The 27,092-nt window shown below is 37.1% G+C and overlaps 1 protein-coding gene across 3 annotated transcripts in view; it reads right to left on the reverse strand.

Moving 5' to 3' along the window:
- The window catches only part of pde1ca (phosphodiesterase 1C, calmodulin-dependent a), a 71,945-nt gene that overhangs the window by 23,962 nt on the left and 20,891 nt on the right, over positions 1-27,092 (reverse strand). The window contains exons 1-2 of one of the 3 annotated variants that reach the window (XM_051881925.1): positions 24,593-25,273; positions 21,120-21,146 (exon numbers count right to left, since the gene is read on the reverse strand). The exons of the other annotated variants lie outside the window; for them this stretch is intronic. Of the exons in view, the coding sequence (XP_051737885.1) occupies positions 21,120-21,146; positions 24,593-24,723 (158 nt within the window). The 5' untranslated portion in view covers positions 24,724-25,273. Of the gene's footprint in view, positions 1-21,119; positions 21,147-24,592; positions 25,274-27,092 lie in introns of those variants that run through there. 3 annotated transcript variants of the gene reach the window in all.

Here is a 27,092-nt window from a genome sequence, read left to right on the forward strand (position 1 = left end):
ACTGGTAGTAATGAATACTGACTCAACCAGTTGATATCTGAAAAACTAAAAGCATATTAAATTTAATATTGATAATTACTTTGAAGTAGTATTTATTTGAGAAAAGTTTTGATAACAATCTAGCATTGAAAACTGATACTAATAAAACTAATAAAACAGTTCTCTGACAGTCCTGATACTGATAATAAAAATAAAACTATAAAAAATAAATATGAACAAATATTTACACTGGTCAGTTTGGGAGTAGTTGCACATTTAGATAAGTTTTGTTCATAATGGCAACTTGTGACTTTCCACTCAATGGTCTCCTGTCTTTTATCTTCAAGTGGTCGGCATCTGTGTTATTTGAATGAAGTGCTCTCGTTCAACTGAAAAGCGTGACGTCGGAACCAGGGTCGAGGACACGCTCTTTGAACAATGTTATCAAAACAGACGAGGCAGAGCAGAAACACATTCCCCTGGTTCCCCAAGGAATCCCCTCCTTCAGACAAACACACAATCGATGCAGCAATTCAATGCCATCCCTTTAGAGGATTAGTACTTCCTAGAATCTGTTTGGAGCAGAAATGATAAGAGCAAAAATTCTTTAAGTGTGCATGTCTGCTCGGCCATGACTGCACAATGTATGACCTTTCTAATACAGAGTAAGAGCCAGATTAGATGCTTATGATTAGACCACGCCTTCCGTCTCAAATTGTGACGGGATCAGATTTAGAAAGCATGTTTCAAATGAAGGACTTCCTCAGAATTATGGGCTAAAGAAATTGAGGAAATTAAATGTGTTTTAGCCCTCTGTAATGTCTGTGAAGGGGAAATGGTGAAGCTGAAACGCATCAACATTCTGCAATTTCCTTGAGCTGAATTCTACAGGGAAATTCACTTTTAATGTCCATCTAACAGACAGGTGTCAACAGGGAACTGCTTTTATTGATTGTGTGTTTTTGTACTTAAAATGGCATGTGTTGTTGATAAGGATGGATTATGATGTCAGCACACCCACCAGCACAACATTTTCTACAGCATAATTTGAGTTTACTATACTAGTGTGGCAGCTAACATCATGCAAAATTTGCAGTTGTACTAATACACAACTAAACCTGCATGCAGCAGATTTTGATTGTGTATTATATTTAAACGTAAATGTAATAAATGCAAATGCCTGTACTTTAATAAGTGTATGCTTGTTGTTTATTTCTATATCAAGTATTTTCTAAGAACTGGGAACCGGCGCTCTTTCTCATGGGATTTGAGGCCATTTCATTCAGATTCCAATTTTACAATATATATTGGAGTAATGAACAGTGTGGCCCACAGCCCTAATCCAGTGTCTACAAAGCGAACATGCAAAGACTAAGTCAAACGCACTTTACAAAAAAAGGTAAAACAACGATATCGGACAATTTTGAAGTTGTAGGAGAAAATGAGATGGAGTTTTTCGGCCTATTCTACCCTGCTGCTGGATCCGTACTTCCACCTAATCACCTTTCCAACGTGATTACATAATGCACGTGGCAGAGCTAGTGCAAGATGAGCATTTGTGGTTAAAAAGTATATACATTTTATATGGAGAAAGAACCTTAATTTCTTTTTGATTGAAGAAAGAAAGACAAACATCTTGGATGACATGGGGGTGAGCAAATTATCAGGAAATTTTAATTCTGAAGTGAACTAATCCTTTAAGGCAGTTCTGAAGGCAAAAGGGGGTCCAACCCAGTACTAGCAAGGTGTACCTAATAAAGTGACCGGTGAGTGCATACTAAGTACATTGTTATGTACAACAGGACTGCACGCATGCAATGCGTTGGCCAAGCAGTCGTGACTGCATTTGCATATTTGCATTTGCACAGAGTATGTGTGTTTGGCTGAGGGCAAGCTCTGTATGCAAATATCATTCTATTCAATGCTCATTCGCTGTCATATTTTGTCTGACAGACTTACAAATTCTGTTGTACGAACAGACCACCAGTGATATCACACATAGGCTTCCTGTTCATTAGCGGCTTCTAATGAGCGTGTGTGTCGATGACTCATCATGAATGTTTGACTTCTGCAGAGCAGATAAACTCCAGCCTAAGGGGTTAAAAGTCTACAATCTCTTGAAGAAAGACATCTATGCCTAACTCTATAGCTCTATTACAAAAACTTATGAACTTCCCATCCAGACAGCAATTTCCAGCATTCCAAAAAGATATGCAACTTTAATTATTTTATATTTGTATATTTGTTCAATTGTAGTTTTTTTTTCACTATCAGAACTTATATATTTACAGACTTTGATGGGAATAACCTGTCTTGTAAGTGCTGAAGTCTGTGCCGAGGCTCCAGATCTCGAGGGCGTCGCAACCAGATCGTTAAATGGAGTATCTGATACAGCACGAACAGGGAAACGCTATTAAAATGCAGACCTCTGGAGAGACGTGACGATGTGTGGGCTTCCTTGCCTGCCTTTTTTCACCTCTGAGACACGGCAAGGTCACTTTTAATCCTTCCTTTAATCTCGTCTCCCACCTTTTCCTTTCTCTTTCAATGTATTACACACACACACACACACACACACACACACACACACACACACACACAAATGCATTAACTCACATTACCCACTTTCCCAAAAACCAACACATCCTCTCTTCCTTTCCATCCTCCCCCACGCTGAGAGATCTCCATCTTTCTCTCTCCACCAAAGGTCAATGGACAGTCTGTTTTAAGGTCAGTCATTGAAGATATGAGCCATTATCACACTTTACTGACATCTAGAAAATACACAAAAGCTGCTGAATGAGTTGAGGACACAAGATTTAGTCAAGACGTCCATGCTTGAGTTTATGTATCATTGAACTGGCAGACGTTTCCCAGGCTAAGCACGATCTCTGGTTGGTTAGTTTGACAGTCTATAGCTGTTAGATTGAGGGTCTGTTCCAAAATCTACAGCCTTCTTAACTGAAACAGACACTCTAAGCAATTAGGAATGTTGTATGTAGGAAGTAACTTTGATTCACAATTAATTAAAAAAAAAAGTTTGATGTTATCATGTTGCAAACAGCAATACTGAACAAAGTAAGACTATTTTAACATTGAAAATAAATATGCTTGTATATACATATACACAAAAATGTTGTGCTTTGTTGTCAAAAATCTCACAAAAAAAAAAAAACTCTGCTACAGTCCTGTGCATTCTGTTTTCTGGGAGCGGGACTGTGCAAATTTGTTGTCAGTCTTGCACAGAACAGCATGGCTGCATGATGCAGCAGGAAATGTTATGTTGTTTATGTACAGTAATGGGGGTATATGGTAATACATGTTGTTGTGAGTTTTTTCTCATGGGACGCTGAATGAATGTTTGTGCTGAGTGGACTGTTTACCGTGACCTTGACGGAGCTGGTGAGCTCAAACTCTATGATGCTGAACACCACGTGACTCTCTCGAGTTCCGGCACCGCTGAGGTTGCCGTGGTGATTTGCGATGCGTCAGTCAACTGGCACATGTAGCCTGAAACATATGTGGCTTCCACAGGGGGGCCCAAATGCCTTCCTGCTGCATAGTGGGGGACTGGACCACAAGGATATGCTGGTAATCAGGTCCTAAACAATCAGTGCCTAAATCTAGATCCGGATGTGGTTTCAGAAAGGAAGACGGGTCAGCACCCCGATTTCCCATTAGTTCTTTAATTCCGACTCACAACCGGAGGCCCACAGGGACTAATACTCAACCCGGCCAAAAACACCAGAAACTGCTTGGATTGAGAACAATGACATAATATTCTCCAGTGACTCCGCCTTAACCTCCAAAGATCAAACTCAACAAAATAAACAACTCATAAGCCTTAAAATCTTTTAAACCTGTATGGTCTCAAATCTCAACAGCTAACTCAATGTATTTATTTTTGGCTATTTTAAGGGGAAGAAAAGCACCACATCTAAATGTGTATTAACAAACAAAATACATTTCAGGTCATATTTTAACCAAAAATCAAAAGAAAAACCTACAAAATTTTGGATATCAAAAAGAAAAAATGCCCCTAATTTTGGTACAATATTTTTATGAGATTTAAGCACCTCTCAAATTCTAATTTCTGTAAAAAAATCTAATTACATTAATTAAAGTATCTATGATTTGTATATGACTTTCCATTTTCTGATAAACACAGTCAGAGTTATATTAATAAATATCTTGACGCATTCAAGCTTTATAATGGCCGTGAACAGGACTAACAAGTATGAAGCTAAAGAAAGTGCATCCATCCATTATAAACATACTCCACACGGCTCCGGGGGTTAATAAAGGCTGTCTGAAGCAAAACAATGCATGTGTGTAAGAAAAATACCCATATTTAACAAGTTATAAAGTGAAATATCTAGCTTCCACCAGACCACTTTCCATTTTCATCTTACGGGAAAAACGGAACTGACATTGCGTCATTTAAGTTTATTCGTAAAGTGGAATACGGATGACGTATGACGTAGCGCAAGCATTTTGAACTGCGAGAGGCATTACACTTTCTTCGTAAGTTGAATACGGAAGGCTGTCTGGCGGAAGCTAGATATTTTACTTTATAACTTGTTAAATATGGATATTTTTCTTACACAAATGCATCGCTTCGCTTCAGAAGGCTTTTATTAACTTCCCCGGAGCTGTGTGGAGTACGTTTATGATGGATGGATGCACTTTCTTGAGCTTCATACTCGTTGGCCCCGTTCACTGCCATTATAAAGCTTGAATACGTCAAGACGTATTAATGTAACTCTGATTGTGTTCATCAGAAAGAAGAAAGTCAAATACACCTAGAATGGCTTGAGGGTGAGTAAAGCTTGGGGTATTTTCATTTTAAAGTGAACTAATCCTTTAATGAAAATCATCCTGTCCAAAGACAATGGATTAAAATGATTTAAAATTATTGTTAAAATTAAAATCAGCAAATTCAATAAAACCATGATTTATACTTTAACTTAAACTTACTTTACAACTGAAAAAATATATGATAATTTTCTGCGGTTCAGTGATGAAAATGACTTTTAATTAATTTCACTGACAAAATCAAAATAATGTTACAATGCAATCTTAATGGTCCCCAAAAAGGCTTCGTTTCAGCAACATGCACTACTCTAATCTCAGTAGTTTAACAGATAAATCTTTGCTCACCAGACCAGAGATGGATCTGAACCTGTCAGCAACAGGTTCAGTGTGTTAAGCCTTTCCAAATCCAAAGCACACTGGCGGATGAAGCCAAAAAAACAAAAAAAAACAAAAAACATGTTGGGCTGATCTTCTCAAACTCGTCAGGTTTAAACCTGTCTGTGAAGAACAACACTGTAAAAGCTTTATAAACCCTTTAATCAGGTTGGAGAGAGTAGGACTAAGTGTGCCGTAATCCCCTTTAACGGCTCTCTAATTGGATTCTGGCAGAATTACTCATGCACATACAGGATTGAAATGATGTCTGTGGCTCCAATAGCTACCGCTAACTGAACATTGACAGATGTGCAAACCAGTGACCAAAAAAACTGAAGGAACTCACATCTGCCTGGATGTAATCTTACATGTCATTTATCTATTTTACATTAACATTTAATCATTTAGCAGACGCTTTTATACAAAGCATTGACAGAGAGTTTCCATCATTTTGAAAAATAATTTTGTCTACTGTATTTCCCAGAGTAAATGGTGCTAATAGATAAAAAAAAGAGAAAGAGATAAAAAAGTCGCACAAATTAACGTGTGCAAACCAGGATATTTAACAAGGCAAAAACATATTTAACTCATTAACACTAATGTGTACGGTTACAGAAACATTTATGGTCAAAGATTTGGACGTCTTTGTACTGTATTAATCAAAAGCAGGAGGGTTAGACCAACCTTCACATCACTAAAAAACACAGTCAGCGAGATAATAAACTAATCAATGAAACCAGAAACAAGATTAGACAAAGAAGAACAGCAAAGAGAGAACAATTACGTACTGTAGAACAAGAAATGAAACAGACTCCTTAATTCAAATCATGACATTAATCCAAAATATTATTTATTTAAAATTTATCAAATTTAAATATCCTGTTTTAAAGGTTCCTAATTTTGTTTTGGATGTCTACTACAATATGTTTACATGCATCCAAGGTCAAAAAAACATTACTTTTGTCATTATGTATATTGCAGCATCACCTCTTTTCTCACAGTGTCTGAAACAGCTCGATAAAGGATTCGCTCTCTCTAAACCCCTTCTTTCCGAGAGCCTACTCTGCTCTGATTGGTCAGACAGCCCAGTCTGTTGTGATTGGTCAATTTTAACCCAAATCCTGATCCTATATGGAAGTGCATGCAAAGTGGAACAGCGCCTGCTTGACATGTCAACAATATGAACCAAACTCTTCCAGGCCTCAGCTGCAACTACAGTGCTTGAGGACAGGTCGATTCGAGCAGGAAGTAAGACTAGAATAACTGAAGACTCGTTTCAGGCAGTTCAGAATCGGTTCTTTCTTTTGGGAGACAATTACTCCGTTTACCTTTGATACTTCACAGACTTTTTACATTCACAAACAGCTATATTAACCATTACATGAAAGGTAATATTCAGAAAAAATAGGGGCACTATAAATAATTTGATAGACACTTAAAAATTGACTTCTGTGTCCTTTTGATCATCTCTCATCATCCTGTCTGTGTCACACAGAGCATGTTCAATGAGATTACTAAGCTCTGGACATGATGTCATCACCTAAGGTTTAGTGTAGAACAGGCCTGAAAATTACACTGATACTAAAGCGCAAAACACACATAAGCCAGTTGCACTCTCACGCCCTGGAATATTACTATGAACATGTGTCGGGGTGTATGATTGCTGCACTTTTACATGGATTTTTTCCACCAGGCAAAAATCATAAATCAACTGGAAAACTGAAAGTAACCATTGATTTCAATCATGTCTGTAGAACTTAGTATAGTTTTGTAATTAAAATTCTGTCAACATTTACTCAACCTCATGTTTTTACAAAACTGATATTGATTGCTTGCATTGTCAATTTAGGTCCGATGTTTTTTGAATCAACATCGTTCTTCAACAGAAGAAAAAAGTCACACCAAACAACATGGAGGTGAGTGAATGACAAACGAATTTTCATTTTTTATGTGATCTATCCCTTTAATTCTTAGGTTCAGGGGTTTATTTGAATCGCTAATCCAAAGTATGCGCATTAATAATAGTGATTCTTGCCTTAGCAAGCACCACTAATTACTGTAAACATTATTAATGGTAATTTTTGTGGTCAGGTCTGTAATGGATTGATTTGTAACTCTAAACTGCACATGGACACCTAGCAGTCACAGTTAGGCACAAACCTCTCGAGATAAATGTCTGGCTTACGGTGCATTAACTCAAAGTGTCGCAATACAGCACATCACAGGGCTGCCCTAATCCTCTCCAGTCACACAGAGAAACCACACACACACACACACACACACACACACACACACACTTAGTATGCTCACAATGGTTGGTGCAATCATTAAAGAATTTCGTTTGTCAGATTCACTCCATCTGTCAGACATCATTTTCACAGTTTTAATAACACTTAGTGTCCTGTGTCTATTCTTTTGAAGCACTAAAACAGATTAATGCATTAAATAGGTGATCTGAATGCATAAAGTAGGTAATAAAGAGACTTGAATGCTTTTGGTGTGCAATCTGTTTATCAGTTGGAAATGGAAGTGGGATGCCAGCTTTACAAATTAAATATAATTTAAAGATTCCCTAAATGCTAAACTTGCAAATGTGTGCAAATAAGGGTACACTCTAAAATATAAAGGTTTCAAAATGGGGGATTTGCAGTGATGCCATAGAACAACAAATTTTGGTTCCCCTAAGAACCTTTCAGTGAATTTTTTTCTTAGAGTGAATAACATTTTATTAATCCAAAGAAACTTTTTCCACAATAAAGAAACTTTTGTGCAACAGAATGATTCCATGGATGTTAAAGGTTCTTTGTGGGACCACTGATGCCAATAAAGAGTGTAAGAAATGATCAACAGAGGAGCAGAATTTGTGAGAAAATGAGATTATAAGAGATAAGAACCAGTGAAATACCTCTAATTGTTAACTTGCTGACATGGGTTTTGCCTCAATTAATCCAGAAAACATCCACAAAGAGAGGGAGATTATGGTAGATTGCACATGTGTGACTCTCCGGGAGGATCAGAAAGGGTAAGTCCAGTGCCATTCAGCACCATTACATGCCACTACATCTTAAAACTGAGACACATCAGTATCAAATAAAGCATTACAAATTTTGGAAATGATTTATTCAATTACAATTCAAATATTTAAGTGAAGTTCTTTCTCCTCTGTACTTTCAAAATGATTTGACTTGGGCTTTATTAAATCTAAGCAAGTGAGGAAACTGCGAACAGCTGTGATGAAAAACAGTGGGATGGAAAGAGATTTTTGAGCTGGCACCCACAAAAAGGGGCGACTTGGGCTGATTTGAAGTGACCATCTGTGGCATAATGAAAATCATGTTTGCAACTTCTAGTCTCTTCACGAAACAGCATTTATCCACGCTGCCACGGGCGTACACAATGCGCTGGCAGCTTTGAAATAAAGTGCAGCTTGTTTACCGAGCGAATACTAAGCACCAATCCAGGACACAATATCTCACAAATGTTACTGCGGTATGAAGGTCAGTCAAAGCTTCAGGTTACAGGTCATATGCTGAGTTTAATTGCCTTCCTAAACTAAACAGAGAGAGCGCAGATGGGAAAAGATAGATAGATGGGGAAAGGGAGAGAAATTCATTAAATATTCAACTCCTATTTTGTTCAGTAACACTTCAGTGGAGACGTTAGATTGATAATTGGTAAAGATTCAACCGACACTCAACTGTCACTCAGCCCTAACAATCCCATTTATCCTGAACCCCCCCTTGCATTTCACTCTCTGGTGACGAAATGAAGGTCACTGATACACAAAAGTATGCAATCGCTCACGTTTGTAAGCGCACGTACACACGATCTCTGAATGATGCTGTAGGGAATTTTGATGCACAATAGTGCGTAATCAGATTATTTAACTGATTTGATTAATTGCACATTCCATGTGCTATAACTATTCGGGTTCACAAAGACAGCTTTGAAATACGACCTGGGCTTGACTGTACTGTGTGTTATATATAGCCGTGTGCTACGTGGAACAGGATAAATAGGGTTCCATACGACTATGGATCTATAACCTTGCTGTATGACCTGGTTGCCCACACCCAACCCCCACAAACCAAGCAAAAACCAGCCTTACTGATGGATATAAATGATAATGTAAATGATTCTGTCTACATACTAAACCAAGTATTCAATGTAATTCATTAAAATCCATCTTCTTTGCTTTCATTCAGGATTAATGGCTGTAGGTAATCTGAGGTTGAAGATTTGCAGCACTAGCAGAGATAAAATACAGCTTTAATGATTTTTCCACATCTGAGAGTAAACCAGGGCATCAGATGATTACAGCAGAGAAATCACAAGCAAATGATGTTTCTTTGGAGTAAATGAAAAAGAATATACACTAGCATTCCAAAGTTTGGGGTCAATACATTTTTTTAAAACTAATTAATACTTTTATCCAGCAAGGAAGCTTAAAATTGGTAAAAGTGACAGTAAAGACACTTACAATATTACAAAAGATTTCTATTTCAAATAAATGCTGTTCTTTTGAATGTTCTATTCGAGAAAGGATCCTGAAAAAATGTATCACAGTTTCCATAAAAATGTGTCCGTGCTGACAAAATGAGTCGCAATGAGCACATTTATTGCCATTCTCTATTAAAAAACCTTCAAAATGATGTATGATTTGTTAGAATCCAACAAAAAATGACTGAGCTACACCTGTTTGAAGCTGACAGAGTCAGCAAAGTCAATTTTGAGAAAAATCGAGTTAAAGTTTTCTGAAGGTTGCAAAACATAATCATCTAGCAACCATACCTTAAAATCCCTGGTAATAACACCTAATTTGGCACAAACCAAGTCAAAATCCATATCTATAGAAAATTTTTATATATATATATATATATATATATATATATATATATATATATATATATTAAATTTTTTTTTTCCATGATTCCACAATTGTTTGATTAACATTAATGAAACAGACAGCCTATATATTAAGACCTACTATACCAAATGGATCTAATATAATTTTACACATCAGGGGCCGTATTCACAAAACATCTTAAGGCTAAAAGTAGCTCCTAAATCGCCAATTTAGGAGAAACTCTTAAAAAATAATGGCCGTGTCAGTCCTAATTTTAGGAGTCCTACATTTTTGCTCTAAGAGTAATTCACAAAGCATTTTAGCGCTAAAACTAGCTCCTAAATCTGTGAAACGTTAGAAGTAGTCAAGAGGACTCCTAAGTCACTAAGTCCAAATCACGAACAGTCCTAATCCACCCAAATACACTGTACACCATTGAGGCTATAGCGATAGAGCCTTGGGTGCTGTGTTTTTTCTTCATAAATGCAATGCATTTTGATTTATAGATTTGAATCTACGATGAGGCGCCAAAAATAAATCTTTAACAAATAAATAAATATTGTCCGATTACCTGTGGCAGTGGTTTTCATGAGTTCACAATTACAAATGATTGAATAGAGTAATAAAATATATAATAAGCGTATTTAGTGTACTGTCCAAGGGGGATCGAGGGATCCGAGCTTGGAATTTAGCCCAAACCCAAAGTTCTCCCCGTATCCCCAGCCGAAAGTGAGGGACAGGGTGACAGACGGATGCAGAAAACTGTCAAAGTAACTATAGGTGAGTCGGCTCTTGTCTGTGTATTTATTCCTCTTCTCGTGCTGATTAGAAAGACTGTTTGAATGTGTTCCTCACAAACTTTGTTTATAAAACATAATTTGTCGCTTGAATTCTGCATTCTCTTGAGATGCAGACATCCAAGAGGCGGACAATTAACTGTGTATACTAGTTTAATTAGTGACACTTAGCCTACATTTTAAAACCTTTATTTTAATATGGAAACATGACACCTCATTCAACAATATTTCTATGATTAAATCGCTGACTCCTCCCCCGTCAGCCAATCACTGTGTGTATACTCCATACGTAGCAACGAGGTCAACCCCGCCCTTACTCTTAGCTTAAGACTTCAGTCTATTCCTTAGTAAAAGTTTGTCTCAGCAGCTTTGTGAATAGGTTTTAAGAGAAAACTCTTAGCTAAGAACTTTTACTGCTATTTAGGAGAACTTAGTGGTAAGATAAAATGTTTTGTGAATACGGCCCCTGATGTTTTTCCCCAACAGTTAACCAAACGTTCACTTAAGACACAACAGATAATGTCTGCGTGAATACTCGCCAAGACAGATTTTTTGAAATACTGTGATTCTGTGCATATGTGTATATCGGGATTGCGCGCTGTCTGAGGTGTCTTTGTGAGCGCGCTTCGGATCTGTCAGTCAGCGCGAGTAAGTTTGTTTTGTTTACATCAGCATGAGTTTGAAAATCACATTTCATTGGTTCAGACTCATGCCATTGAGAATTTGCTATAAGTATTCACAAAGTTGGAATGTTGCGCTTTAAAACAATACCAAACTGGTGCTGAGAGGAAGCGGCAGTAGTCGAGAGGCGAGCAGAGAAAAACAGCATTTTTCATAGTCAAAGGAAAGGTACTGCTCTTAGAAAACGTACAAATAAAGACACTTTTAGATGTTTCATTGCTATTTGGAGCATTGGGATCACTAGATGAGGGCTTAATGAACTAATTTTTGTGAAAACCTCAATTTAGATAAAAATTGACATTTTTCACTTGTTTTGCCTGTAGCTCGTAATTAGCCCGTGAGCATTCTGGCTCACTTTGCCAGCACGGGTCACAAATATTAAGAAGCACAACTGTTTTCAACATTGATAATAATAAGAAATGTTTCTTGTGCAGCAAATCAGCATCTTAGAATGATTTCTGAAGGATCGTGTGACACTGAAGGCTGCTGGGGGGAAAAAAAAAAAACTTTATTGTTGGCTGAATTAGCCAACACTAATTTTATTTCGATCATTACTCATTCACATAGATATGGGAACTTAGCTGTTATCAAAATTGCTGCCAAGTGTACTGACTTGCCTTAAAGGGACTTTGGCTACATGTCTACAGTCAGACAGATCATGGGGCTGCTCAGAGCTCACGAACAAGTCCTGGCACTGCTGGACTGTGATGAGCTATTGGCAGAAGTTCCAGAGAATCTGTCCAGTCTGGGAGGAAGAGCCCTGTTCCTCTGTAACTGTGGAGACAGATGCAGCGGTGGCTTATGGGTGGCGTAGCCAATGATGCTAACAGTGGGTGAAAAGTTTAATGGCCATAACAACACACCATTTACTGCCCGTCATCACTAATTAAGACCAGAGAGGCTGGTGTGGAATTGGCCAGGATGGGGAAACTCTAAATACAGCTGCTGTTGTCTGTTAAGCAGCTGGGCAGACAGAAACAGTTGACTCTGTTGTGTCTGTTCTGTCCAGGTCACTAATTGTCTCCGTGGCTGGTGCTCTGGTGCGATGGCAACCAGAGGTTGAGGGCAAAGTGTTGACAGCATTTGCCAAGCCCATCTGGAGCCTTTCAGAAAGGTCCAGACCTCCAGAACTGCTCTCTGGGGACAGAATCAATGCCCAGTCTGATCTGATTCATTCATATGAGAGGATATGACATTATACATAATACAATTCCAGAAGTGCACAACTGACCCTTTGTTAAGCTCCGCCCCCTTTGGTTATTAAAGCTTTAGAGAGCATCTGTATGGCAAAAGTTGCTAAGGTAGATTTGGTCAGTAACATTTTAAGGAGGGGCTTAGCAAAGGTTAAAATGGACAGAACTGTTGCAAAACTTTCTACAACGTTTGCAACAATTAAACATATATACTTACATTAGAAAAAAAGCTGGTGTGATATATGACGAATGGCAAAAGTTGCCAAGGCAGGACTGGTCAGTAACATTTTAAGTCGGACCTTAGCGAAGGCTAAAATAACATTACTGTAAAGGTTCCTAAAGTTTCTGCAATGTTTGCAACAATTAAACACATAGGACTTCAATAGACCTACATTAGAAAAAGGGTAAAAGAAAGTTGTCTAATAAAAGATGATGACAACAGTTGCTACGATAGGATTGGTCAGTAACATTTTAAGGCGGGCTTAGCAGAGGCTCAATTAGAGGCAGCATAGATTCTCACTTAACTCCTCCCTTGCTATAGAGACCAATAAATGTCTGAGTTTAAGGTCAAGAGATTTGTATTGCTGCAATTATGATTTTGATAGGTCATTATGCCATTGATTGGACATTTTCCACGCTGTGAACTCAGTTTCACAGTATGTCACTTTGCTAGCTATTCTCATGTAGCCAGACATCTTACTTTATTTCACACTGAGGCCATCAGGGCTCTGTTGTAGAACTATGAAAATTAAAATGAGTCTCAGCACTAAATGCAGATTCACAGATAGCACCTTAATAACACAATAGATGGCTGTCTATTTCTCCGTCATCTCATTTCTCGCATCAGCCCGATGGCAGTACCCAGATTTGATTCAAAACAGTCATATTGTCTGATTTCCAAGAGCCAAAGCAAAGTCAAACCTGGCACTGATCATCTGAAACATTTCCAAGGCTGGCAGAACACACTGAATGGTTTAAATTATGCTGAAATGAGTTTCAGTAAAACCATAAACCCTTCCATCCCTTCTGTTTCCCGAGATGATGTTAAGACAAAGCAGCAGCCATGAACAAGTTCATCCTAACAGACTTAGCCAATACAATACAGCAGGTTCACAAGGCAAAGCGGAGAGCCTGGTAAAGTGATGATAAACAAAAAAAAATAGGTACAGAAGCATTCTGCTAACCTTCACTAGCTATTACAACCTATTTAGTCAGCAAGATGATATTTCATTTTGAAGATTAAGTGGCACGGAAAACAAAAACATGGGATAAAAATTGTCGGCTGGCGGAAGGGGGAGATGTATTCACTAATACCACACAACATGACATTTCAAAGCATCTGCATCCTGGATAAACATCCCTCTGTATCACCTGATTATTGACATCACTTCCCCCAGGGAGGGGAATGAGTGACAGGGAGTGATGAATCATTATTTTAATTAGATTTTTACACTTTCTCTACAAAATGTGACTTGTTGCCACACTGCAAAAAATCTATTTTCAGTTCAAATATCTAAAATAAATAAGATAAAATATTGAAGCAACACTGCAGAAAATTGTTTTTAAAAAAATCCAGTGGAGTAAAACAGTACATTTATATTGTTCTATTTTTAGATACATTTACTGGAGAATAAAGAGTCAATCCTTCAGTGCAAGTCTATGGGATTTTTCTACCATTTTTTTTTTTTTTTTAACCAAAGTCTAATAACTGTAAAAATTAATATCATACCAATCCTCAATAAGCCACATGATTTGAGATCATTTCAGACATAATGTTAATGTTTTTATATTGATATTTTCCTTCAAGAAGCACCACTAATTACAATGTTTGCTCTTCTAAGGCACATGAAGGATTACATATAAGATGGAAAAGAATATACTTCATACATGTGTATTCATAGTCCGCAGCTGCACAGCCTAACAAATCCACTGTGTTTTCTGTCTCAACCGGCAGAGAATATCAGCTTTAGAGCAACATCAGAGTTAAACACCTCAGATCTCCTCATAACTGAGTGGCATTTCAAACTAAAGGTCTCTGCCAGAGACAGATAATAAAGATGCCATTCTTCCCTGTGATAGATAGACAGATACTTTCGAGGCCTTCAAAAAAATTCAAGTAAAAAGGTTCTAAATTAGCTCAATCCTGAAAAGAGTTTAAGGAGTCCCTGACCTCTTAATTCCCCAAGAGGAAACATTTCATTATTTCTTAATTCTGTTTAGTGACTCTAAAAATTACACACTTCACCTTTAAATGAACTAAATATGAAACAAATGTAATTCTGGAAAGAATACAGATTAAAGCTGATAGTAAATAACTGTTTCAAAAATCAGCCTCATTCTGCTCCCACGACCCAGGCCCTCGTGGAGCCCCGTTGAGCACAACAGGTCATCTGCGGCCAAAGTCATCACAGCTGTGCTGATTTTATGCAGCTGAAGAGCTGTGTGAGCTTGGGCCAAAGCCAGATCTGTCTACTCCAGGAGAAAAGAGTGTTTATCCCCTCAACAGTATTTTTGCAGTTGGAGTTGCAGTTGTTTAATCAGTATGCCCTACAGATATCTGCATGGGAATGAAGAGTAAGGTCAGAGGTCAGCGGTACATCCCTCATGCAAAACCAATGACCAGGAGCAGTGTATTAAAAAGATAGCGAATGTTGCGGGGAGGCTTCTGGGTTTTAGCTTGCCTGAGGTGCAGACTGCTGATTTTCTTTGTGCCATTACTTCGAACACATCTATAAATCCTTTAGATAAACACAGCTCAAGTCCCAAGGTCACAACTTTCTATCACAGTTCTACGGCCTCCAGCCACACAAGCTATTTTTCTGCAAGTCATCAAAACCAGCCGAAGCAGAAACTTAAACTCAAGGGAAACAAGAAGACATAACTAAATTATGGTATGTTCAATGCCATGTTTGTAGCACTTTGCATCTCGAACTTTACAATACAAAAAACATCAAAATACCCCACAGAATAATTAAATGCAAATGAGCTGCTGCTCCAAGCCCACTTTCCAAAAGAGGGTGGAGCTTTAACAGCTCGCGCTTCAGTTGCTCAACAACAACAAAACTGGACAATCTCACGCAGCCAAAATGACGATTGTCAGTAACGGTGTTCAGCCTTACATTGTTCAAACCGGAGTCGGACACTGATGGAGAGACTCAGGAAGAAGTTACAACTTTTAGAAAGCAACTGGATGTTTCTGAATGGTTAGTAGATAAATTTATGTAGTTGCTGTGGAGTTGATTTAACTCATCGACTAGCATGTGCTGTCATGTTAATCTTTTGTGCAAATCCAGACCCTCGTTTGTGAAGCAGTCCGGCGTAAAATTATGGCATGGTAACACTCTACTACAACAACTCTTCCTCTTCTCTAAAGCAGCCCAACATGGCCTCACCCCCTTTGTTGTGTGCTCTCAGGGGCAGGGTTTATGTAAATTTTGGGGTTTGTGATATCACCAACCCAAGAAGAAGCTTATTGTAGTCTCTACCAACCGTTTGTTGTAGTCCTTAAAAAGCGATTTCTGTAAAATAAAATATCTCCCTTTGCATTGAACTGAAATATGTACTAATTAGCAAAAGAAATATGTACTAATTAGCAAACACATGAAATATGTACTAATTAGCATGCATTTCCAGAACAGAAATCTCAACATTGGATAAAACCAGGTTCAACATTTTTATTAGAGTTGACAGACAAAAAAAATTTAAAAAAAAAATTTAAAAAAAAAATCACAATGTTTTATATGGTAATGATATATGAACAAACCCATAAACCCATTGTGGTATGCATGGGAATCATCACAGATGAATGTTAGTCAGCACCTGTATCCCATTTTTTGTGTGGGAACAGCAGGGAATAAGGGGTCGTCGTGGGTCCGGGAGGGATTGCTCCCTGCTCTGGGAGATAAACCCAGACTCATTTCTGCTCTCCATCTCACTGCCGGCAAATTGAAAGACAGATCAGAGTGAAGCGAACCCACAATCAACACTTCACTCTTCAACAGAACGGCACATTTAATCCCCGCAAACCCCTTTGGGCAACGGGACTCTTCAGGAGTATGGAATAATATAATCAGGAAAGCCCACTCGTGGTCTATGCAGGAAGCACATAAAGATAGATGGCAAATGACAATGGCATCCATTTTGTCTCACTGTTTTGCATTCAATTGACAAAACACACCAGTGACGGCAGCTCCCGTGGGAGGGCATTGGTGTTGTAAGGTGAAATCGCTTGTTAAATATGTCAGTTTTTGACTGGAGTAATTATCTTGTTAATTATCAGGTGTGGGGGCTGCGATTCAATGACTGTGAAGCGATCAATTAACAAGCTGAAATCAGTCAGTGGAGGCATGACGAGACAAGACCTCAGGAGCCGCATGCATTCAGCTATTGCAAGAAACTCACGACTGCCTAAAAGCAGCACTGGATCGCTGACTGACTCAATCTTTTGAGATGTTATTGTGTAAAAAGTCTAAACGCTCCAATGCGAAAGAGAATTTTCATCTGTCTGTGGTTTCTAAATATTTATCAATGCTTCATTCCAACTTGGCATGGCTAATCGGCTTCACATGTAGTCTATCAGAACGACACGGAACTAAGACAAGAGAGCTGAATGTGGACAGACTGTTGGGTTCAAAACACATCAAAGCTAGTTTCCATGCCACAAAAAAGCCAAAAAAGAAAGAGAACCTCACGATAACGTGTAAACAAACCCCATCTGCGCAGCGCTCGGGTGGGTTTGAATGCCCTAGTGTTTATTACGCCATGTGTGAGAAACAGATTGAAGTGCCGTCGGGCTGCAGGAGCCTGTAATGGCTGTGCTGCCTCTGACAGGGAAGCCAGTCCTAATTAGATCATCAGAAAAGGCCACACTGATGGCCGTTATACACTCCCTGGACTCAGTGTGGCTCAATGGCTCAGATATCAGTTTGGGCCAAGATGCAAACAGTGGAGAAAACGCTGGTGGCAGAACAAACCAGCCCAGAGAAACCAGAAATGACCACCGATTTTGTCAAATACTCACTATATTGCTGACTTTGGCAATATAAAAATTTTTATGAAATAAAATTAATCTACGAAGATTAAAAATCTCTTTAATAAGAGTGTCCTGGCCAAGACAGGCAACTAATTAAAGAATACAAAATAAAAAAAAATAAAAATAAAAATCACAATTCACATAAAATACAAAGCATAAAAACACAGTGCATGCTAAATAAATAAATAAACACTTAAATAAATACATTTACAGATTGATGAATATATATATTATATATATATATACACACACACACACACACAGATCACTACAGATCAAAAGTTTGGGTTCTGTAAAATCTATATTTCTTATGCTTTTATGTTGCACTAAGGCTGCATTTATTTGATCAAAATACAAAATACAATAAAAACAGTAATACTGTGAAATGTTGTTGTTAAATATTATTTTATTGATTATAATAAATATTATAATAATTATTAATAAACATGTATTATTATAAATATTATTTAAAATTAAAAATAACTGCTTTCTATTTCTGTGCGGCAAAGATGAATTTTAGCATCATTACTCCAGTCTTCAGTGTCACATGATCCTTCAGAAATCATTCTAATATGTTGATTAAGAGCTCAAGAAACATTTCTTATTATAATCAATGTTGAAAACACTGTTTCCTTAAGATTGCTGCCTTAAGATTTTATCTTCAAGCACTGTGCAATGACCAAACACTTAACATCTCTTCAACTACATCTGAGAAGTTCAACATCGTAATGGAGAGCTAAACCTCAACAGCCACCTTTAAAATCTAAAAAACATCCTCCTACTTACAAAAATGCTGCATGTTCACTTTAGACAAGATCTTTTTGAGAGACATGACTAATGCTAAGAGGCTTGTAAGGGAATGACCCGTATTTTTCAGGCATATACATACATTAAAACAGTGTGAAATGTATTAGCCAAATGACAGAGTAATATCATCAGATTGCCTTTTTATAAGAATATCTTTAGTTGTTTATTTTAGAAATTTTGAAGTGGCCTCAAATTTGCATGCTAAACTGTCTCACACAGTCCTTTCTAGTTACGCAGCCTGACTCATTTAGTTCTGAGCCTAAACCACAATGTGTTGCAGACCTAAACCACAATGTGTTGCAGACCGTTACGCTACAAAAAATACAAACCCTGTAACCCAAATGAATTTGACCTAGAATTTAGTTTCTCTTGAAGCTATAAAATATGTTACACAACATACGTACATATGGCAACATGACACACTTTGGTCAGTTTTTTTTAACCATCAAAACTAGCATTCAATGTCAATAATGTTGCCAAACCCTGAACTAGGGGCTGGTTTGACGTATACCTTACATAGCAATTTAAACTTTAATATCATTTATCTACCCTTACGTTGGACTTCCACATTTTGTGTTCTTCAGAAGATAAATTAAAAACATATGAGAATGAATAAACGATGGCAAAAATACATTTTTGGGAAATCTATTCCAGTGTGGGCGAGAGATGCATTTGAACATGCAAGATCCCCCGTGACTTAACAGAAATCATCAGGAGATATAAATCCTGTGAAGGAATGGGGTGATGGTGATAATTACATCAAATTAAACAGCTGCCACGAACAGCCCCACCAGTGCCGTATTTCGCCTGAGAAAACGTCACTCTTCCCATGCCTGCATATACATTATATATATATATATATATATATATATATATATATATATATATATATATATATATATACACACACACACACACACACACACGAGAAACAAATTAGGACAATGCTGATTTAAGCTGATTCTTATCAAACATTCTCACTCAATCTTCTGGGCACAAAACAGTTTTGCATAGCCACTATAATGTCTAGTCCACGCTGGAGCTTAATATGGCCAACAGTTGCCAACTTATCTAGGAAAAGATTGTTTGACGGACATATAAAGTGACCAAACAAATGTATACATTTGAATATATTTCCATCTAAAAAAGTAAGCTATGATTATTTCACAGACATGATGAAAAATACAATTCTGCTCATGATTATCTAGTTGCTAGTAAGAGTGTGTTTGTGCTGTTTAAGTCTGAAACTGGACACAAAATAAGTTCATAAACTGGGTTTGGTGAAACAAAGATCAGTATCAAGAGAGATACAAATGTCACATGCTCAAAAGTACCGTTGATATATATGATCTGATGTCTGATCGGCTCATGACCTTTCACCTTTAAGGACTCATAAAGCATAACTCCCTCAAGCCCTATTCAAACACACACACATGTATTTCCTTCCAGCCCTGCACACGCACACACACAATTATTGACATCTCCAGCATTGCCCTGCCAAACCATCAAAGCCTGACAAACACAGACATTCTCATGCACACACACACACATACAAGACACAGTGAGAAGGGCAGGACAGGCATCTGCTGCTGGCTGTTTATGTCTGTACGTGCGTGCGTGCGTGTGTGTGCGTGTGTGTGTGTGTGTGTGTGTGTGTGTGTGTGTGAGAGAGAGAGAGAACACACTGTCTAGATCACAGTCATTACTGACTAGTTAGAGCTCCTTTTGTTTAGTCTCTGTTTGATGTCAAAGGACGCGTGTAGCTCTTTTTGCGTTGTGGTTGAGTGTCTCCCTCACATACACATTCAGATAAACACACCTACACTGATATTTACACACAGATAGACTGCAGGGTCAAAAATTTCACAAGCCTTTCCTTTACAAAAAGTACCATGGTATAGTAAAGGTATCAAATGGTAATGTTATGGTACTCAGATATACTGTGGTACTAGATGATTAAAATGTATGTACTGTGGTACTTATAAGGAACTATAAGGAACATAAAAATATAAAAATATGATACTGTGTCCAACACAAGCATGTTTTTTAGACATAGCACCATGGTAATACTATGTTTTTATGGATATGTTAATGCCATATGGGTTTTCAGACATGTATAACTGTAGTACCATGATATTTTTAAAGTACTTTTGGAGTACTATGAAAATACTTGGGTATGGTACCAAAGTAGCATAGTATTATGCCACAGTTAATTTTTGTAAGTGTTCTCATATGCTAATGCACAACTGCAGTCCATTCACTTGTGGTAATGAAAGAAAACTGCTGTTTATTTCTTACTGACAACCAGTAATTAAACACAGTGCCAAACCCCTGTTCTGCTTTTGGTCTCTGTTTTTAGCACAAACCACATCAGAAAACTGTGACCAGACTTGCGTACAACAGATGTGGATCTGCTGACCTGAAACAGAATCATACACACCTGGTTTCTGATTACAGATGATTTCTAGCAGAAAAAAACATCAGTTTATATAAATAGTTTGCAAACAGTTTTATTGGCTTATTTTCCCTGCTCATGATTCACGTTGAGATGATGAGATCTGTCATATTCACGTCAGTCACAGTGAATATCTTACCTCTGTGACGTCTTCTTATATTTTCGCCTGAAACAAAAAATATGGACATTTCAGTTCAGGTAAACGCAAATTAATTTAAGTACATAACACCCTTGGGCTTGTCACACATGGATATTTCTCAACAACTATAACGTTTTGGGTCAAATATACATAAACATGTATTTTATCATAGTTTTTTTTTGTGAATTTTATCCATCAAACTAAAATTACAGTACTTGTTCACCACTATGGCAAAAATATAATAAACACAATAAAACCACACTTCATAAATATCGTCAGGTCAAGTTTTCATATGGAATTTAATATGTTGTAATTTTATACAACTGATTAACTCCAATATTTTTTGGCCAAAACAAAAGTATATTTTTCTTGTGTTACTTTGCTGCTATTTCATGAATTGTTTTGGATTTCATAATTGTTTCACTGTTTAATTTTGGCTGAAGATCCATTAAATAACATTTTAAATGTGTTGTAGATGGCTTTTTTACATTGCACAGCATTTCATATTTCAAAGATGTTAGACTATATCTTCTCAAATCAGTGTCAATAAACCATAGAAGCTTGTTTCTGCCACTAAAGAACTGTGTGATATGAAGTCAGAATTGCGTGTTCTAGAGATATAAAGTCGCAATTCTGAATTTTTTATTCTCGCAATTGCAAGGGTTTTTTTATTCTCAGAATTGCGAGATAAAACTTGCAAATGCATCTTATAGAGTAACAATATAATGTCAGGCTTTTTTCTTCTCACAAATGGACATTATAACACACAATTGCAAGTTTATATCACAATTCTGAGAAAAAAGGTCAGAATTGCAAGATATAAACTCGCAATTCTGACTTTTTTCTCACAATTGTGAGTTTATATCACACAATTCTGACATTATAACTCGCAATTCTGACTTTACGTCTCGCAATTGTGAGAAAAAAAGTCAGAATTGTGAGATTAAAAAGTCACAATTACATTTTTTATTTTTTATTTCATGGTAGAAACTAGCTTCGATAATAAACAGCTGGTTCCCATTGTGGCACAATTTACTCCATATAATATAATATTGTGTCCAACTTCATAAAAAACAATCAATGAACTAACTTTTTCCTGGATAATAATGCTGGAAATGTTCAATAGCTTTTTTGCAATCTTTAAAGCATGTGTCTATATAAAAATTTAATTTTAAATATAATCCCACCCTGGAATATTCACTGGAGTGATAAATATGACCACTAGTCATAGTCATATATATCTATTCTACAGCAGCCATGAGTTAAGATTAAAAAAAAAGTAAGGCGCCCATGAAATTTGCGTAAAAAAGGAAAACAATGACCCTTTTATGACGGACATCTGAACATTTGGTCATCTTAATCCAGTTACTTCATGAATGCTCGCTCTGTCTTGCACGTAGAGAGGAAATACCACTTCTTTTAAAGCAGCTTTTGGTAAAACATCTCAACTGCAGCTGCTCTCAAGTCATATGAAGACAGACATTCTGACTGGTCAACCTAGATACTGATGACATCACCTTCAGTTCAATTGCTGCTATTCATGTGATTGGCGAAGGGAGGAGTGTTCTGAATGGATACGAATGTGCAGTGACCTTTAACCTTTACCCTCAGCTTCCTGTCATTCATCTTATATATTTTTCATTCATCATCATCATCATCAAAACCTCTATCTTAGCTGTTACCATGAAGAGCGCCTGCCTTTATTACAGCCTTAAACTTTTATAGGTGTGTGTTTTTCCTCGGTGTCCAATTGTGTCGACATGGGTCTCATTTCCCTTGGAGCCACCAAGGGCACAATTAAATTCTTAATAAGCTCAATAAAGTGGGCTTAAAAGGGAAATAAAGCTGGAAACAGAACTTCGGTCCAATTCCACCCCGCACAACGCCCTGCTCTTGACCACTGCCGTTATGACAATGTTGATGGCCCTTGTTTCAGGACAAATAACAGCTGTCTGGTTTCCCCATCTGGGTTCAAGGACCCCGGGCTGACAGCGACTCCACCGTCACAGTGAATGCAGTTGTCATAAATCTAAAACGAATCCTGGAAGATATTTTGCTGTTTATAACCAGGATTAGCATTCAGCGGCTTATTGTGGAATGACACAGTGAGGGATTAGATCAATCCCTTCAACGGCAAACAATAAAATCCCCTTGTGATAACATACACGGTCATTACTGTCCAAATAAATTCAGAATAAGCGAATTTTTTCACTGGCAAGAAATGAGACAGAGATAGAGAATAAGTTGCACATGCAAATATTTCATGCTGTGCTTTCACGGCACTTAGTCGTGAGACTCGTGCGTGCACGCAGGCATCTTTTTCTGCAACATTAGCACCTGAACTTCACCTCCGGATCACATAACAGCAATTTATTTTAATGAAGAAAAAAAACAAAAAAAAAAAACATGCAACTTTCAGATTTTTCTGTGTAGTCTATTCTGGTGCATTTATTTACATGATCTAGATTCATGACAAATTCAAACACTCTATTTCCCTTCTGTAATTCCTCCACAAATATGTGAACTCTGCAAATATTTTGTTTTAATATGCTAGATCCATTTGAAGTCTAGTTTTCAAACAAATGCACTTGAAATGTTGATCAACTTGAAACACTTTTAATGGAAGATGAGACTGCTGGGAACCGAGCCACACATGAAGAGGATGTTTGTATTGAAAGTGACCCGTTAACCCTGACCTTTTCACAAATATGCCGGCATCACATTAAAACGCCATCTACTGCAAATCACCCATTAAAAACATGAAAAATACCATAAAAAGTTCAAATAAGTTAAATAAAATAAAATAAGTTTAACTCACAATAATCTTTTAATAATAAATCATTTTATTATTCATAATTTGTTCTGTGTAATTATTTCATTTAATTAATGCACAAAATAATATTTTTTAACGTTTATTTTACAATAAGCTTATTAAATTATTTATTAGCATCTTTTATTAAAATGATATTTAATATTCAAATTATATTCTTTTACTCTTTGTAATCTATAATTCTTATTTTCATTGACTGTTAACCCTTACAATGAAAAAAATATTTTTACTAAAATATAAAATATTTTAATTAATGTACTTGCATACTTCATATTACTATAAAATATTACCTATTATTATTGTGTAATTTTTAATAATAAATTTACTCTTCATATTCTTTTACTCTTTGCAATGTATTATATTCTAATTTAATTTACTTAATGTGTGAAATAATTATTTTATTTAAAACACAATTTCTCACAAAAAAAGATTAATTCTCCATTAGCTATTATTAATTACAATAATCAGATTTAATATTTAATCAATTTGTTGTTGCACCTCACAATAAAAATATTTTATGCACTTTTATACTCCTATAAAATATTACTATTGTGCTATTTTTATTTATGTGTTTTAGTAAAATTCTGTTTCATAAACATGTTGTTCACTCATGCAGAGAAATAAAGTATGAAACTCTACTCACAGTCCTCGCAGTCTGAGCCAGATCTTCTCAATCTGATCTGGCTGTAGGTACTTCAGAGAGTTGTTCTCAAAATCCTCAATCTCTTTGGTGGGCGACTCCATGTCAAAAAAGTCGACCAGGCAAAACGACATGAACGAGTTTGTATCTGGACTGCACGGACGCAGAGGCAATTTGTAGAGCAATCGCAGCAGCAGCAGCAGCAGCAGACGCTGAGTCTGTCACAGAGACAGCTGTAGCACGTCCCTCATCCTGTTTCTCTCTCTCACTCACTCTCACTCTCTCTCTCTCTCTCTCTCTCTCTCTCTGTGGTTGTGGGCTCGTGTCACCAGTTCTGGTCAGGTGTACAGAGAGGAGCGCGTATGGCAGCACTGCAGGGGGCCACTCTCTCCCCCTCATGAATATAAGGCAGTGGAGAGGAAGAGGAGGAGGAGGAGGAGGAGGGGAGGAGATTAAACAACTGCTGTTGATCTCTGTATCAGAGTCTCAGCTCTCAATGCAGCCACGCACACAAATGGAGAATATAACAAATGCAATGGAAGCATGGACGGCTGCACTGTCTGGGATGAGTGGAGAGACATAAAGGATAGGAGGGAGAGAAAAATAAAAAATAAAAAAAAATAAATAAGAAGTTGAAAGAGGCGGACTTGGAGGAGAAGAAGTCTCTGGAGTATAAATGATGTGTTTGAGAGAGAGACAGAGAGGCTTTGACTTATATGGTATGTAAACAGAAGGATAAATGTAGTATTATTAATGCCTTAATTAAAATATTTTATTCTGAATAAATACTTAATACTTAAATATTTTATACCATGATCTGTCTGAACACTCGAACACTCGAAGGTGTGCAATAAAACCGTGCAAGATTTGTTATTAATGGAGAAAAACAATGAATAGACGCAAGTAATTAAAGGGGTCCTTGAGTATGATTTTACTTTTTTAACTTTAGTTAGTGTGTAATGTTGCTGTTTGAGCATAAACAACATCTCTAAAGTTACGACGCTCAAAGTTCAATGCAAAGGGAGATATTTTCTTTTACAGAAATCGCTTTTTAAATACTACAACAAACGGCTGGTAGGGACTACAACAAGCTTCTTTCCGGGTTGGTGACATCACAAACCCCAAAATTTACATAAACCCTGCCCCTGAGAACACACAACAAAGGGGGTGAGGCCATGTTGGGCTGCTTTAGAGAAGAGGAAGAGTTGTTGTAGTAGATTGTTGTTGCCATGCTGTCATTTTACGCCGGACTGCTTCACAAATGAGGGTCTGGATTTGCACAAAAGATTAACATGACAGCACATGCTAGTCGATGAGTTGAATCAACTCCACAGCAACTACATAAATTTATCCACTAACCATTCAGAAATGTCCAGTTTCATTCTAAAAGCTGTAACTTCTTCCTGAGTCTCTCCATCAGTGTCCGACTACGGTTTGAACAATGTAAGTCTGAACACTGTTACTGACAATCCTCATTTTGGCTGCGTGAGATTCTCCTGCTTTCTTGTTGTTGAGCAACCGAAGCGCGAGCTGTTAAAGCTCCACCCTCTTCTGGAAAGCAGGCTGGGAGCATCAGCTCATTTGCATTTAAAGGGACACACACAAAAATGGCGTGTTTTTGCTTACACCCAAATAGGGGCAAATTTGACAAGCTATAATAAATGATCTGTGCATGGGCTATTTTGAACTGAAACTTCACAGACACATTTTGGGGACAACAGAGACTTATATTACATCTTGTGAAAAGCGGCATAATAGGTCCCCTTTAAACACATCTCTCGACAATGAATTCAAATACATTCTATAATTCATTCATTCAAAATAAATGTAATCTTTGGCACTCTTATGCCTTCATGTAGTGCATTAAATCTTTTAAGGCACAGCTAAGGATGCATTACACTCAATGTGAAATTAACATTTACACCATTTCCTTATATAAAACATGTTCCTAATCTTACTGTAAATAATACAATGGCAAACATTTTCCAAAACATGTGTCTGTCTCTCAAAGCTCTTTCCATTTTAGCTCTCAGATATCAACAATCCTTATTTTACAACCTTTCCTCTTCAACCACCTGGATTATAAAGACCACTTTTCATCATCTAATCAATTTCCGACAGATAAAATCAAGTCTCACCCTACATTTTCTTTTTGAATATCCTGTTTCACTTCACAATGTGTCACATTAGTGAAATAAAAAAGGCTGCAAAATACAATTTCATGTAGATACAATTAAGAATACAAGAAAATAATAAAAGTCTTATTTGGGTCAATTAAAATCAAGTAGAAATAGCTAAAGATATCATTTTTTACAGTGTATTCATGGCGATGTGCAATTGTAACCCATTTCATTTCAATAATGTAATGTGTTTTGGAGTAAACTCAGCCCTTCACATAGTTTTGTGATTGAAGACCCCACAAAAACAGTGAAACCACAGCCCATTCTATATAAAATTATCTGTCCGCCATAAGGTAACAATGAGAAATATAAAAACCCCACTG

This window comes from Ctenopharyngodon idella, chromosome 23 (assembly GCF_019924925.1).
Source record: "Ctenopharyngodon idella isolate HZGC_01 chromosome 23, HZGC01, whole genome shotgun sequence".
Classification (NCBI taxonomy): Eukaryota; Metazoa; Chordata; class Actinopteri; order Cypriniformes; family Xenocyprididae; genus Ctenopharyngodon; species Ctenopharyngodon idella.